Source organism: Diadema setosum, chromosome 13 (assembly GCF_964275005.1).
Source record: "Diadema setosum chromosome 13, eeDiaSeto1, whole genome shotgun sequence".
Lineage (NCBI taxonomy): Eukaryota > Metazoa > Echinodermata > Echinoidea > Diadematoida > Diadematidae > Diadema > Diadema setosum.
Genome location: NC_092697.1, coordinates 38778427 through 38796323, shown reverse-complemented (window position 1 = coordinate 38796323; position 17897 = coordinate 38778427). Strand labels below are relative to the sequence as shown.

The following is a 17897-nucleotide window of genomic DNA, read 5'->3' as shown; positions in this document are numbered from 1 at the left end:
TGTACTGGTATCTATGTGGATAAAAGTAAAGTAAATTTCAGGATTCCACAGTGAAGGATATTATAAATCATATGTGTATTTTTGTTATCTGAACTGCGCAAGACTTCTATTGTACTTTTACAGAGAAAGTCTCATTTCATATATTATGTGTGTCTGTAATTATGCCACAAAACTGTGACACTCGAAGAGAAAGATGGAATATCTTTTGAAATGAAAGATACATATTCCTATGAAAATCTAATTGACATTTTGAATAGTGGCTAACTAAAAGTCTTACAAGTTTGACTTTAAGTGTAGTTTAATAACTCTTCTTCCTGAGTCTACCATGCCAAATTGCACTCATATTATGGGAGCGTGGAGGAGCAAGGCAATTCTCATAAAATAAACAAGGAGATCATGAAACTATTCTTCCACAATCTGTAGCCATTGATGTACTGTATAAGCTGTTATTTTCGTGTACAGATAATTATGCGAATGAGGAGGTCTCGGACATTTTTGCGAGATGTTGTTTTTGCCAATTGAAATCGAGGCTACCATACGTGTACTATTACCCTAGTGCATGGCGACATTTTCATGTGTTATTAAATTTGCTGTTCAACAGGGATTCATGAAATTCAGGAAAATTAAACCCTCGGGGAAAATAACAGCTTTTACAGTAAAATAAAACTGTTTAGCTTTGCTCAATGCTGAACATGAAATTTTGGAGATGTTTTCCTCACCAGCGATTTTTGTGATATGATGCATTGTCCATTTTGCACTAGAAAAGTGATTAATAGATTTAAAAATGTCTTTTTTCTATTTTCATGGAAATCTTGAAAAGTGACTTCCTCTCATTGTATACAATGTGTTCAAGAGATTTTCATACGCTATCCATTTTGCATACAGTGAACTCCCGTTATAACAAAGTCCTTGGGATTGGCAGTTTTCTTTTGTCGTATCAAAATTACGTTATAACCTAAGAAATATACCACAAAAAGCATGTATCAGCAGAAATGTTACGGCCTTCCTTTTTACTTTGTTATAACCAGAATTGCATCATAACCATGTTCGTTATAATGGGAGTGCAAATCCACACAAATTCTTGAATAAAGATGAAAATGTTTTCTTTCTATTTTCATATCAAAGTTTTTTAAGTGACGTGATTCTGTTGTCTTTTGTATGCAGTGTTTTCTAATGTTCCTCACTTCATATTAGCATCTCCATCTGTATACAACTGAAAATAGAATACATGCACTTCACACAAATATGTACAAATAAAACAATTTCGTTTTATTATCCATCATGATAAATTAAATTCAACACAAATGATTTAACAGTGCAGCCGTTATTCAATGATTCTGCAATTTGTATTTAAGATAGTTTAGATAAGGATAGCTGTATCCGTATTTTGCATATATAATGTGTATCTGGCAATAGCTCTGCAGAATTGCTGGATGGCATTATAAATAAGCAAGTGTGGCATTACATATTTTTTGCATGGATGTGATATGGCAGTAACAATAATTTCAGCATTGGTAAGGCTTACAGTACCTACATGGCAGCTGGATATTCATACATCCATGATTAAAGGGATGGTATAGTTTTGGTTGAGATGAGAGTTCAGGTATTAACTTCTTGTAAGATAATTAGAAATCACTTGCATTAAATATTTATGAGCATACAAGTCTAAGAGGATTTGAAAGTTTATTTGATGAAAATCGGTTTTAAAATGGCAGAGATATCCAAAAAAAAAAAAAAAAAAAAAAAAAAAAAAATGGTCCTAATAAAAGGTGGGACTCACTTTTTATTGGGACTTCTCTGTTTCTGGATATCTCGGCCATTTCAAAACCGATTTTCATCAAATAAACTTTTAATTCTTCTTAGAATTATATGCTCTTAAACTTTTCATGTAAGTGGTTTGTAATTATCTCACAAAAAGTTAAAACCTGAGTTCTCATCTCAGCCAAAACTATACCATTCCTTTAAGGTCAATAATACATGTATACAATTTAAAAATATATACATCTGAACATTTTTCATGATACATTCATTTTATGAAGTTATATGAATTTTGAAGGCTTCACATTTTATTACCAGGACCAAAAGTTGACTTCTCTCTGAACAAGTAAGGTTCTCAAATGGCAACCATAATACACAAATTGTGCACATATACATACCCTGTGCTGTACATTAAAAAAAAAAAAAAAAAATAATGTGTGTATATATATATATATATATATCGTCGCTGGGGCGACAAGACCTCGTATCTACAAAATGTTTAATGTTCAGGAGAGCCAAAAAACATGGCGGCCAAAGCACTATAGCGAATGGGATAGCCTTTCCTTGGACATGCCATGGTGGCTTCATATTTGGAGTAAGACAGTTGGGATTTGGACAGGACATCACTTAAACGATTATTTGACCATTAATCAAAAAAAGTCAGCTTCACCAAAATTGTAGATACAAGGTCTTGTCACACCCAGCGACGATGTATATATATATAAGAGGCATATTTGTCATTTTTACAGAGTACACTTTACCACTGCTACTACAAGAATGAAAAAAAGAAGAAGATATTTGATATATTTTACATGGCAGATTAGTAGTGTCACATGGTGCAGTTTTCAAGTTTTGTAGGATAGACACTAAATACTGTACTTACCCTGTATCTGAGATTGAATAAATACCCAGTGGTTTTGGAAAATAAACATTCATCACAAAATTCCAAAACATCAAATATTCAGGCCAAAAGACATATATTTTAAAGACCATTTGGATTACATGGTTCACATGATTCCATTTCAGTTTTGGCAAGCTAAATTCCTGTTCGATTCTTTGAACAGCCTGTTAATTTCCCTGTTTGTGAATTAGCAATAAAAAGTAATAATAAGGGAGTATGCATCAGTCAGTGGCAAAAAGCATTAGTGTTATTATCAAACTAAGTAAATTGACACATTCTTAGAACATTTCAGCTCTACAAATATTTTACGATGAAAAAATCTGATGATAGATTGTTAAAAGAACACCATTTTGCCGAGCAGTTTGTATAATTCACTTACGAAGAAACTAGAAAGGAAAAAAAAAACTATATGTATCTAACTTTGGCCTTGCCTTTGTTTGACTGCTTGCATACTTTGGGTTTTCATATGCTCGAATGTCTGTTACTTTTTGTGTTGAGCCTCAGATCATGTAAATCATTAGAATATACATGTGTGTCTCTATCATGGTCATTTACTGTGAGGTAATATGCGCGAGAAATAGCTGCTAAAACTGCAGCACAGATATCATTTTTCAGGACACTGAGACTCCTGCTTATTGTTATGCATACATGAGGAGTGATACATATGAATTCTGCGGTGTCACTGACAATTTTTGGACAAATGCACTTGTTGATGGGTGCAGTTTCAGAAGATGTTCTCAGTCTTTATGGACAATTCTCAGTCTTCCCATGGAGTCAGGCCGTGGTGACTGTCTCTAGACGTGGTCCCTCTCCTTAACCTGGTCTGAGGATTAATGCCATCTGATCGGTGGAGAGCGTGGAATCTCCAGGCAGCGGAAACCATCTCAATCTGCATCAATTGTCAAAATCATATTATCATTATTTTCATCATTATCATCATTCTACATTTGCTGGTTTAGCTACAAAAAAACAAAGAAAGAAGAAAATCTAGTTTAGGAAACTTTTTCATCTTTAGAATATCTAATAGGGTTTAACATTAGCAGTGGTCCGGTGGCCCAGGGCCACTGAAAATTGATGTCATGTTACCACATTTTCAAGAAGGTTATCTTTTGGTGGCGACTAAGATTAATAGTAAGATTAATAATAAGATTAATAGATTGCTATCTTTATCTTTATTTCAAGCCACTAAAATTCTATATTTGGAGATTTTAGTGTCCCTAACAGAGAAAAAAGTTAGTGTTTTCCTGTATATGAAATATGAGTTACCAGAGATGAGAGGTATTCTATAGGTTAATTTTTAAACATAGTGTGAGATTGATAATCATCTAGGCTTAAAAGTCCCTGTAAATCTATCATTATCAATACAATTTGATTTATAACACCAGAATATGACAGAATGTTGGACTACATCAATAGTTTGATCTTTCATGAATACTAGGGAAAAAATGAAGCTGAAGTAAATCATACCTCTTTGCAAACAAAATGCAATCAGAAACAGTTATCAAGGATTAATGAATTCAAATAATTTCTGCTACCTTCATTTCAAAGGAAAGAAAAGTAAGTTGTTGTTTTTTTTAATTCAAGTTCTTCCTTTCCATTTCTAAAATTAGGTTGTGCAAGCTTCTTGGTCAAAGTATCAAAGGTCATACTGGAAGAAAAAAAGTAGTTTTTCTGTCAGCTCAATCTTCTTGTTTCTAGCAGTAGAGAAATCACTGTCAAACTGATACTTGGAATCTGAATTTAAGTACATATATTATATATTTTGATGAATATATTCTTCTATGGGTGATAACAGATTGGAACATATAAAAAAAAAAGAGAATTCTGTTTGCTATCAATCATCAAAGAACTGAAAGTAATTTAAAAGGGATTCTCAGACACGAAGTTAATGCACTCCCATTATAACGAAAACGGTAATAACAAAATTCTGGTTACAACAAAGTAAAAAGGCCGCAACATTATTTGCTCTGTGTTTTTTATTCATTTGTTTGGTTAAAACAAAATTGAAACTGTTGTATAATGAGAAAAAATTGTCGTTCCCTAAGACTTCGTCATAACGGGAGTCCACTCTATAAAACTCATCAGACATGTGGGACGGGTGTATGTGGGAGATTTATCTATGAGGGACTGTGCAGTCCCAAGCACACCAATCAGTGAATACAGTAATCTACAACAACTTTAAAATTGCAAGGATAACCCTGTTACTTGGAAGGTGCCAGAATAGGGTAAACCTGATAATCAATGAAAAATTGCTGGACACCATAAGCACAAAGTGATGACATTATGACCAGATATGTATGAAATATATGCTGCACATAAAAACTGACCGGCACAACTTGGTTCGTCTCGTTTTCTCTCTCAACTTTCTGTAACTCATCCTCACTAAGCAGAGGCAGCCTCACATGTTTGATAACTTTGCTGATTGCCTGAAGGGTTGGAATCCTCTGCACTGTCTGTTAGATCCAAGGAAAGGAGGGGAACAAAGAAACATTAAAAACTTGGAAACCTGAATGGAAAATACAGATTCTTGTCTTTTCTATGATTACTGATGATTATAACAAGTATACGTACATGGTCTTATTCACCCCTGGTTACACTTCAGTGTAAGCACAATTCTCCAAATGGGCCCTACCACTTGTGTCAGCTGTATCAAGAAATCATGGGGACATGAATTTGTCCAAGGATTTTGTTGTTGTTGTTGTTGTTGTTGTTGTTGTTGTTGTTTATTTACTACAGACAGAGTTTGAACTGACAACCTCCTGCTCAGGAGTCTCAAGCCTTATCCACTATATACTAAGTATACCACATGGTATAAATGTTTGGATCGACCTAGACACACAGGCCCAAATTCACGAAGGTGGTACAAATGAAACCATGGATTAAACCATGGACAAATACCATGAAGCGCCAAGTGTCGCTCGGAATATTTCGTTACGAAATTGGTCATTTCGTCAACAAAATGACCGTTTCATTAACGAAATGATCATGTCGTGGACGAAATGTTCATTTAGTTACAAAATGTTGTCATTTTGTTACAAAATAATCATTTCATCGACGAAATGACTGAATTAGTAACAAAATATTCCATGCAACACTTGGCGCTCCATGGTTTAAACCATAGTTTCATTTGTACCACCTTTGTGAATTCGGGCCACAGAGTCAAAAACAAGAGATGCACAGGGCAAAGAGACAGTTTAGCTGGAACAGTCAGGTGATGAGCAGAACCAAATACTTAGACCAGTACCAATGTACTGATCTTTGATAATTCTGAAGCACAGACATCAATGCTAAAAATATTGTCTTTATACACATTTAGACAAACTGTACATGGAATTCTAACAAGAAATGTTGTAGAGATTAATGAACTACGTAATCTAGAATAAACATTACAGGGTCCCATTATAACTGAATGGATCTGGATACTCACAGCATTGACTAAGGCCCAGTTTATGACTGTAGCTAAGATATCCATCTCATCCATTTTTAGTCGGTTGCTTTGCAAGATGACAGCCAGCGACTCCTCCGAAAGCTCCTCAAAGCGTGGATGTTTGAAAACAGTCTGGGAATCAAACAAAACATGCTTTACAAACATGTCTGGTGGGGAGAGCCATTGATTTATGTTGTTGTTGTTGTTTCATGTTTAGTGGTGTTTTCCATTCTCTTTAGAATATTTACTCTAAAAAAATCATGACATTCACTACATTAGGCTTTATAACAGGCTTTGGTATGCTTTCTTGGGTATATGACAAAATTCAGCTCACTGCCTTTTGAATACCATACAAGTATTTTCTATTTCTTTCTTTTCTGTGAGTTATAAGACATCTTTTGTATCTATCAAAAACAAAAACAAAACAACCAAGACAATGCACAAGCATTACTAAATGTTAGGGATTAAAATTGACACACCACATAAACACTGTCGATTCCAATAAAACCTATTGTAACAACAGAATGACTGGTCAACATTCTACAAGATAGTCTTTTTATGTGGTCCTCTCTTTTCCAATAGTGCAATGATTCCCTTTCCACAGTTTAATACAAGTTAAAGGACAAGTTCACCTTTATAGACATGTGGGTTGAGTGAATACAGCAATATTAGTAGAACACATCAGTGAGAGTTTGAGGAAAATTGGACAATCCGTTCAAAAGTAATGAATTTTTGAAGTTTCTGCTCAGTCACAGCTGGACGAGAAGACTACTGTAGCTTGTGATGTCACATGTGTACAACAATATTAAGAAAGAATTAAGAAAATTCAACATACTTCCACTTTTCTCGCATAACGAAAGAACACTCAACTTCCCTCTTTCCGAAGGCAGGGGAAATAATATTACCCTTAACATATGTCAGTAACAAGTTGAAGAAATGTGCACTTTATTCAAAAAGAAAAGTTTTGTGAAATTCTCTTATTTTCCTTGTATTGTTGTATGCATGTGACATCATACACTGTAGTAATCCTTTCATCCAGCAGTGACTGCGCAAATACTTTAAGAATTCATAACTTTTGAACTGATTGTCCAATTTCTCCCAAACTTTCACTGATGTGTTCTACTAATATTCTTGCCTTCACTCAATCCACATGTATATGAAGGTGGTCTTGTCTTTTAAGTACCTGTTTGATATTTTTTTTCTTTTCCACTTTCAAGTGTATTAGATTGATTGATTGATCATTGTATTTGAAAGAATTTATATGGTATTGCTAATAAAAACTGAATTGAATAAAAAAAATAAGGGTTGAAACAACAACAACAACAAAGAGAATGGCATATAATTAAAGACATTTTCATAGAGAAACTAACCACAGTGTGTTCCTCAATGAATGCCAGAACTGTGTTCCTGAGAAGGTCTTGGCCATATGTCACAGCAGCCTGGATGGTCTCACACGCCGTTAACTCCGACAGGTTTTGAATCAGGTAAGCATTACATACCTTCCTCAGCTCCTCAAGACCATATTCTATACTGGAAGCTAGGACATCAACAACCTGGTAACGTACAGGACAGAATGAAATATATATTATATGTATACATATATAATAACATATATATATATATATATATAACAGATATATATATATATATATGTAACATTGTGGTTTTTGCTAAAACAAAAGGAAAGAAAGATTTCTAAGAATCAAAAATTAAAACAAAAAGTAACATAAAAATACATTTTCTGGAAAATGAGTCACCCTGCGTCATTCAGGAAGTCCAATCCTTCGGTCACATTCTCCACTTTTACCTGCCAAATTTGGGCATAATGTCCACTCTCTGCCCTCCTTGGGTCAAGCTATGACCTCATAGCCAGACATAGCCCTCCACCCAAACAAAGTGGCAGTAAAAGTGACGTAGAACTGTGCGTCCGTGGATTGGAATTTAAAGTTAAAATATATCTTTGGGAAGGGTCCTAAACCCAATAAATAGCGAAGTTTTCCTCTCCTCACTTCATATTGGAATCTTTGACAACGAAGAAGCAGCAAGATATTGTGAAGCAGAGCGAGTGATCGGGAGTCAGCTATCTTTGTCTCCGGCAGGGGTAAGTTATCTTCTTTGTCAAGCTTAAACTGTGAAGTCTAGTTCAAGTCTAGTATGTTGTCCAGATAGTGTTAGGATTATCTATGAGCTGCTACTTGCGCTATAGATCAGTGATAACATTGTTGCTATTTCAAATAGAGATGAAATAGGGATCCTCTGTTATGTTGAACAGAGTGATGCGAATGTGCATGGGCACATCATGAGATTTCATTGTCGTTCATATATATCTGACTTCTGAAATTTATGGCTCAAACCTGCCTCAGACTCAGATTGGTTCAATGACAATGTTTATCGGTTATCAAGCTCCTACATTATGTGAGTGGACGTTGAGTTAAGTTGAGTTGACAAATAAGAAGAACTTGTTAGAAAGCTGGTTAAAAGATAGACTTGACAATTTGAAGATGTATGTTCATTGCTGCTTTCACAACATCTTGTTAGCTGACATTGTGTGCGTGACGACATTGTGGAGTAAACACTCGTGAATGTAATGTTCTAGTCATATTGGAGTATGCACTGGCTAGGAACCCCCCCCCCCCCTCTCTCTCTCTCTCTCTTCTTCTCCTTCTTCTTCATTCTTCCTCTAATTCCTTTCCCTGTTTCCATATCTTGCCCATTGGAGATGATATGAGAGTTTAGCAGTATAAATTTATATAGAGAACTTATGTCCAGTATTGAATGCCTACTGTTTGTACCTTGAGCAAATGGAATCTGCTTTATTATGTTCAGTTGTATAAAAGAGTATTGGGATATTAATCTCTCCTTTGCTGGATTGAGTTGCAATCATGTATTAAAATTCTTTATATGTGATGCCTGTTAATTACATTTGCTAATCATTCTGCTTAAGATGCATTATTCTGATATATGTGACTACTTGCTCGGTTAGTGAGGCATCTATGAATTCGAGAGCAGTGTAGAACAATTCATTGTAGCAAGAAACACTGTGACATCAAAATTCTAGAAACAGAGCAAATTCACTTTAACCTAGTGAACGGACTTTGGACCTAAGGTCATTCAATCCTCTCTGGTCAGTGAGAGAGCATTCTTGACACATTTACGACCTAGGAGCTTTCACATGGAAACACCTGTTAGAGAACAGTAGAGCTACAATTAAGCCAATACAAACGCTTTCACATTGGAATATGTATCAGAACTTCCAACATAAACTTAACTCTGTATAGAGAAACCTAATGCGAATTAGAGATTTGCCATTGTAAATATGTACCTGTAATGGAATAGCTATAATCACGCAGTTGAAACAAATACTCAATGAGCATAGCATGAACTATCAGAATTAACCATTCACTGTTGAAATGTCAATAATCAATGACTATGTGCCAATTACAAGTTGCAGAAATTATGCTAATGAATGTCGATACAGAATGTATAACGATTAAGAGTGAACACAACTGAGCTATAAGACTGTGTATGCTATATTAATGTCAAATATTCATTCATGTATTCAATGATTATACAATGTACTCATTATCCCTTGTACATAATGTTTACATCTTTCAGGGTTTGGGTTCAGTTTGATGATCAGAACCTGCGAATAATAAAGAACACCCGTAACCAACACTGCGAGTCCCGGCTCCATTTGTTGTCGTTACATATATATATATATATATATATATATATATATATATATATATAACTGATGTTTAAATCTATATTCATTACAGAATAAAGAAAAGATGTAAAGAAGAGATTAATGCATTACTGTAGAAAACTTTGAAATCTTCGTTATATAGAATGAAATATGCCAATATTTCATATAACACCTCTACAAAAATTCAAATAACAAATCCAATCTTGGGAATTGGGATTATTAAAAATGCATGGTAAGAACAGATGAACGAAAAAGAGAATAGTGTGACCTTTGATGCACTGCAGCTAACATGGACCAAATATTCATTTTCATTGAAGAGTAAGTATACAAAGCATATGCTTTAAAAATATGTATATATATATATATATATATATATATATATATATATATATATAAACATATATATGTATATATATAATATATATATATATATATATATATATATATATATATATATGTATATATATATATATATATATATATATATTGTAACGAAATTCGTTTTAACCGTTCGATTATAATTTGTCATAATCGATAGTGTCTATAGCATAGAAAGGGGCACACTATCGAAACGTTGGACAAATGTTTCAAGGTGGTAGTGCAGTATTATGAGTTTTAACATTTATTATTAGATATGTGGTTACTTGTTTGTCATGGGCAAGTTTGGATTATTTTAATACCAACTCCGGTTTAGACCGATGATACATGCCGAATTATAGTAACCATGTACAAGAGATACTGCCAAAATATATAATCGTTGTACGAATTTGATAACCACGCCAACATTGTAAATAATTTGAATAACTACTGCGAATATTTTCTGCGTCCCTCACGGCCGTGCGGGATTGCCTCCTTTATCCGCGATAGGAGGGGAGGCATATAAATTGGCCGTTGTGTGACATAGTCCACAACAAATAGCCCGTGTATGATACATTTCTCATGTGTTGTTCATGTTCACTTCTATATGTAATAAACTGTACATGTGTTTCTGAATTGCTGCCTTCAATGTGTCTTCTTGAGGGTGCTACCACAGTACAACAGTTTGGAGAATGGTGGTACATGTTCCTGAGTTGGAGCGCCGTTCCTGAGAAAACCAACTAGCAAGTCATTGGATATCGGGTATAATGGTAATGTGACTTGTCGCATAGTCCGTGCCCAATCCAAGTTCCAGTCGCCGCCTGAAAAAGTTGGTAACGGTGCGATACAGCACTTTACCCCGTGCCAACGATACCTACCTGTGCCACCATATGGTTGTGAAAGGTGTTCCACGTTAGCGTGATTGAGTTGGTAGCAAAAGTTGGTAGCAGAACTTGGTAGCAAAAGTTGGTAACAAAAGTTGGTAGCAGAACTTGGTAGCAAAAGTTGGTAACAAAACTTGGTAGCAGAGCTTGGTAGCAAGAGTTGGTAGCAAAAGTTGGTAACAAAAATAAGAATACCAATTTAATATCCTCTACAAGTGACGCTTGGGAGTGACATACTCTAAGTGATGCTGAACTTGGTATGTGTGCCGCTTGTGTTGGTGAACTGCTTCTGACACAACATAATACATGGTAGCGTACAGACTTGTAGTTTTAGTAATTTAAAGGGATCGTTGTAAACTGCAACAAAACGAACCCCGCCTACTCGGCCATCCTGACACGGCTCGCGGAGGCATTTGTACAAACAGTCGAATACACTCTATTACTTCACGACGAGAAGGCGAGTTCGTCACAATATATATATAAACATATATATGTATATATATAAATATATATATATATAAACATATATATGTATATATATATATATATATATATATATATATCCCAAATATACCAGAATGTTGTATATAATCACACAATAGGTTGTGAAAGCAAGATGTGTGATGATTACTTAATAATGTTGAATCTTAAATCAGCTCAGGAAATACATAGAACTAAACCAGTTCTACTGAAAATACCCACACAAGTGATCTGATACCACATTGCTCTTACCAGACTACCTCAAAGCAAATGAAATCACTCACAGTCTTTCCACTAAGGGTGGCACAGTTTGTGTAGATGAACTCAAGCACAATCATGAAAATGTCTGGCTCTGTATCAGTCAGTACCAGAGGAACTTTCCCACTATTTTCCCGCATGACTTGTTCAGCAAACATAGCCCTGAAGACCTCACACCTTGAAACCAAGATGCAACGATGGGCAAAGATGTGTCGTCTTTCTTCTCCAACAATGAACTTGATATCACTGCAATAAGGCACAATAGACAGAATCTTAACATAAACATCTAAACATAAATGATTTATCAATTTGGCTTGAATTTACAATTTTCCATAAATTCTTGATGTATTTATTATTTTGAATTTAAATCAATATTCCAAGTTCATCAATCAATCTGAACTTACAAATCGCAACTTGGAGATGTATTAATTGTTGTGTAGTATCTGACAGGAACTCCAGGTAAACAGGCAATATCTTGGTAATAAAGGGAGTCTGTTACCATTACAAAAATAAGATCTTGGCCATTAGGTGTTAGTTGTCCATACTATACAGTCTAGTTCCTAGGTTCTACTGATTGTAACCTGGTAAACAAAAGTAACCAAACTGACTAAGTGATTGATTGCATCATTCACTTCAGGCGTAGCTGCAAAGATTAAAAACACAAGCACCGGTAAATTAAATCCCTGTGATCACAGGTATTCATGTCTAAACATTTAAAGTATGGAATTAAAGGACAAGTTCACCTTCAAAGACATGTGGGTTTTATGAATGCAGCAATATTAGTAGAACACATCAGTGAAATTTTGAGGAAAATTGGACGATCCGTTCAAAAATTATGAATTTTGAAGTTTCTGCTCAGTTACGGCTGGATGAGAAGACTACTATAGCTTGTGATGTCACATGTTAATAATGATAATATAAAGAAAGAATAATGAAAATTCAACACATTTTTGCTGTTCTCGCATAATAAAAAAAACAAACACTAGACTTCTCTCTTTCAGAAACCAGGGAGAATAATATCACCCTTAACACAGGTCAATAACAAGTTGAAGAAATGTGCACTTTATTCAAAAAGTACAGTTTTGTGAATTCCTCTTTTTATTTTCCTTATATTGTTGTACGCATGTGATATCATACACTGCAGTCATCTTCTCATCCAGTAGTGACTGCGCAGCCACAGATACTTAAAAAATTAATAATTTTTTATTTGAACAGATTGTCCGATCTTCCCCAAACTTTCACTAATGTGTTCTACTAGTATTGTTGCCTTCACTCAATCCACACATATGAAGGTGGACTTGTCCTTAAGTTCTATTTCAATTTCGCATGCATAAGACATGTAAATAGCAATGTTGAGACTGCTTACCGTTGACCCGTTGTGCACATCCACATAATATAATAGGCCTACTAGAATCTAGCTTATTCTAGGTATGCATGTAAACATCAAATCATGCAAACATTACTAACTCTACATTAGGTGGGACTACGGTATATCGCGTCGCGAGTTTTTTTCGTTTCAGTTCATATGGCACTCACCTGAATTCTTTGTTGTTGACTAGCTTTGACATAGACTTTGCAAAAGGCACAGGATCACCTTTCATCAGTAGATTGCTTGACATTTTGGCTTGATGAATCTTGTGCAACGTACAGACCAGAATCGAGCAACTAGCAGCTCCACTAATATATCCAGGGACGTGCGTAGCGTCCGTTAGCAACAGTTGTCAATCGTCGAACAAGGGACCTTCACGTGCACAGGGCCCCACACAGCAAATGCATGCAATCAATACTGGTAAACAAGTGTATAATCTGCATTCTGCATCGAGCAACCAAGTCATGAAGGTTCACGGGCCTACTGTTCTAGGCGAGCATACTGAGTATGGTTGATGAAAGTTGTCGAAATTTTGCTGACAGTTTATTTTACTAAGCAACCCATATTCTGGGTATTGGAGTCCAATGTAAATATCCACACATTACCAATTCAATGATACAGAGTTGCAAATAACTTTTGATACAGGCAAAACAACGATGATAGAGTAAATAAGAGTGAAATACGATTGATGAAAAGAAAAAAGAAAAATGGACAGAAATATATAAACTATACATAGTGAACAAAAACAAAGGAAGGAAAATATGACGAGAGACGGAGAGAGAGAGAGGGCGAGAAGAGAAATTGAGGTGAAGAGGGAAGAGTGAGAAGGACACAAAACTGGTGACAAAGTACCCATTCAAATCAACAATAAAAGAGATGTGAGTGACATAAAATTGAGAAAAAAAATAAAATAAAAGGAAAATTGAATATGTAAAGACATATGGAAATATATTCATTCGGTAAGTAAAGACAGAATGAAGGAAATATAATGGAGACGAGAGCGAGAAGAGGAGAAATAGAGAGAAAGAGGGGAAAGTGAGGAAACAAGCAAATTTTAAATCAATTGTAAAGAAGGCAAAGCCTGTAAGCAGGCTTATGTATAGTACCCATGAAAATGACAAAATAGATACTATAGTTATCTTAACATGGGTCATTGTATAACTACAAAACTTAAAGAATGTTGAATTAGAAAGGACTGTTTTCTTTTCACAATTTGATCCATCTTCACCTAGTCTTTGGGTATTTCCAGTAATATCTTTTTAAGCATTTCTTTTGCTGTTCATTAAAGAGGCTGCACTGAAAAGAGCTAATGAAATTCATCACCAATGATTATCCTCATTGCAATGGGTACAAAATCTTTCATTTCTAGGTATTTGATTATATCTTCCAGATTTGGTATTGGCAATTTGTAAAGTACCACAACGGAAGTGTGAATGTGAAGGATATAGGTTATGAAGAAGACAGTGCAAGTTTAGCATAAATTGACAGCAGGATATTCCTTCCTTCAAACATCAACAGGATATCTGATGTACTTGTGAGTACAAAATACACATTTTGACCATGAATTCAAAGTCACATATCATCAATGGACATAATACATGCGAGGAAGCATAAGTCTCTGTTTGAATCCAGATAAATAATCATTTAAGGGGCAGATTCAACATTGAGTGGAGTATTACTCCAAAGCTATAAAAGGACCAGAGTAGATAAGTGTTTTGTGCAAAGGTGGCATACATGTACGATAAGAACCTACGTACATGGAACAAGTTTTGTTATCAAGTGGAGTAATTATGAGAGCAGGTCATGCAGGCCTATATACATTCGAAACGTCAAGGATCCAAGATGAAAAAGTCATATAGGTTTGCAGCTATATATATATATATATATATATATATATATATATATATATATATATATATATATATATGTAATATAAAGATAATTCATAGAAGTGAAACCAAACATATAATGATAATCAACATACAACTCAGAGTCATTTAGATGAAAATGCACTCCATGGACAAGTTTTGCATCAAAGATAATAAAGCATAAATAAGATATTTAAATGAGATGAAAGACTTCAGTTTATGAATGTTACCAACGTTTCTGGAGAATAAGTGTGGTAATAAGTCTGTCTGTGTCTTCCAGGACAAATTCTTATCAATGACTATTCCAATAAATTTGGTAGCGTCTATCGTGGATAGTTCAATCCCATCAATATTTGGGTGCGCTTTGTGTCTGTTTAGAAAAAGCGCTATATAAATATTGGTTATTATTATTATTATTATTGTTATTATTATTATTATTATTATTATTATTATTATTATTATTATTATTATTCTGAAGGGTCGTTAATCCGAAACACGCAAATTCCCTATACCTAGAGGTTCATTAATCCGAAAATTTGTGGAGTTATTCCAAAGGTTCGTTACTCCGAAGATTGGTTAATCCAAAAATGAAATTCGGAACAATGAACCTTCGGAATAACGAATCTTATAGGAATAAAGAGCCTTCGGAATAACGAACCTTCGGAATAACGAGCTGTAACCCAATATTTACAGGAGAAAGTCAATTATCTTACTGAAAGACGCAGAACTAAACTTAAAAACAGCAAGTGACATTTTGTAGCTTTTACCTATTTCATGACGTTGTCAGTTCAGAGCACAAAGTACGTAATTTGGTATTTGTAGTTGGAAAATGGAAGGTTGGATTGGTGTGTTTAGAAATAGGAGTGAGAAGAATAATTGTTATAATTTTGGGAAATTTTGTTGTAAACAGAAATAGAGAGTGTATAGGCGGATGAATATTAGTCATTTTCCAGGGATCTGAGTTGCACATGAATCCGCCCTTTGTGCTGGTCGTATGTACCGCGGGAAATTTGGACACTTGCACTGCCAAAAAAAAGGGGGGGGGATCAGTTTATTAAGAAATGAAATGTTGAATACAAACTTATGATTGTTTTCCTGTTTCTTGCAGGGTTTTTTTTTTTTTATTGGCTGATTTACTGACACCAATAAAGTCAAGTGAACTACAATCCTGCGTCCACTCATTCATTTGAGTCCTGGGGTCTATCACCACATCATCACAGCCCCCTAACCACCTATCCACGACATATGCAGTTTGTTGTTGTTAATGGTCACAAATCTTACATATAAAACTTTTCACAGTGATGTAGTGTACCACTGGGGTCACTCCTTGGTCCACTGTTTAAATGACTTCCCAAAATTGACAAACTTATTCTCATTCACCCTTTGTGCTGATGACACGAGTCAATTTCATTTTCACAAGAACTGTATATTGCAGTACTGAATAATAATAAACTGATCCCCCCCCCCCTTTTTTTTTGGCAGTGCAAGTGTCCAAATTTCCCGCGGTACATACGACCAGCACAAAGGGCGGATTCATGTGCAACTCAGATCCCTGGAAAATGACTAATATTCATCCGCCTACTCTCTATTTCTGTTTACAACAAGATTTCCCAAAATTATAACAATTATTCTTCTCACTCCTATTTCTGAACACACCAATCCAACCTTCCATTTTCCAACTACATATACCAAATTACGTATCACAAATAAGGACTTCATTAATTCCAGACACTAATTTCTGATACATCGGTGACATGGTCATCTTGAATACCTAAAACATTCCAAATTCCTGACTGTGATTACCAAGCACGTTCAACAAAGAGCGCTTTGTAAACAACTCCTGTTTCACAACATCTGTCTAATGAGCTGTAATAAACTCACAATAGACTAGTAGTCTTCAACAAAGTATTTTCATCACTTTCTCAATTTCCATTTCCCGTCACATATTCTTCTCTTCTTCTTTTTTTAATGACATTGAGCCAGTCTAACAATTTACCTATATACGAAATAGATATCACGATTAACGCCATGAAGGCTTTCATAAAATCTTTTTAAAAACCCCCAACTGTATGAGAAAATTCATCAGTAGACCGAGTACACAAACTTGTCAACATGAGAATAGACCACATTTTCAGTCATATAAGTCCCTATATGAAAATGTGAAGAGGAGAAAGATTATTCTGTAATTTGTTAATTCTTTATTATTTCGTTAGGGTGGTCTTTTCTAACGTTCATATAAATGTAGCAATTTTCGTCAAGTGTCAGAAATGATACCAGAGCGAAGTGACAGGCTACATACCGGTATGTGACGAGAAGTCTCACAATTTCAGAAATCAGGCGTTTTAAAAGAAAATTTGTAATTCCATCATATCCAGGTTTTTTCTGTCCAATGTACTTACAATCTAAATAATCATTTCAGTAATGACTATTGGAGAGAGAAAAAAAGTGTGTTAGGGTAATGATAATCTAAGTAATCATAAAACAGTGTGTCTGTATAGCTTGAATATTACTTGCAAGATTACAGGGTTATTTTAAAAGTATTTTCAAAGAATTTTCAAATTATCCCCTCTACACTCAATGTGTCTATTTGGGTGGTATTTTTCTTTTTTGTTACGCAAAACATCGTTAATAACTTGAAAACAAAATGACATGAAGAGTTAAAATGTTTACTAAAGTTGTGTGAACTTAGTTGTTGATGATTTTGCAGCTGTGTTGCTTTGTATTTCACAAGTTTGTCATATTCCTGAAAACACGCACCAAGCACATATTTACAGAAACACATAATCACACACACGCCACATCCCCACACACTATACCTTTGAATAGATCATTTTCATTCATTCATTTTTTCATTCATTCATTCATTCAATCATTCATTCATTCATTTTT

At 34.7% G+C, this 17897-nt stretch overlaps 1 protein-coding gene across 1 annotated transcript; it reads right to left on the bottom strand.

Moving 5' to 3' along the window:
- Positions 1-1845: 1845 nt before the first annotated feature.
- Positions 1846-13462, bottom strand: LOC140236962 (BTB/POZ domain-containing protein 19-like). Its single transcript, XM_072316906.1, has 6 exons — positions 13308-13462; positions 11798-12017; positions 7457-7639; positions 6087-6218; positions 4987-5112; positions 1846-3548 (listed from the first exon to the last, which is right to left on the bottom strand). Exons 1-6 carry the CDS (start codon positions 13388-13390, stop codon positions 3417-3419), a joined length of 876 nt encoding a protein of 291 aa, XP_072173007.1. The 5' UTR covers positions 13391-13462; the 3' UTR covers positions 1846-3416.
- Between the last annotated feature and the right edge of the window lie 4435 nt (positions 13463-17897).

Bases quoted from the DNA above. Each gene is read 5' to 3' on its own strand.
- LOC140236962 (XM_072316906.1), bottom strand. From the start codon at position 13,390: ATGTCAAGCAATCTACTGATGAAAGGTGATCCTGTGCCTTTTGCAAAG. The intron at 6,219-7,456 runs GTTAGTTTCTCT...TTTGATTCCCAG, and splicing joins TCATTGAGGAACACACTGTG to ACTGTTTTCAAACATCCACG. The intron at 3,549-4,986 runs GTCAGTTTTTAT...CAATTGATGCAG, and splicing joins AGACGAACCAAGTTGTGCCG to ATTGAGATGGTTTCCGCTGC.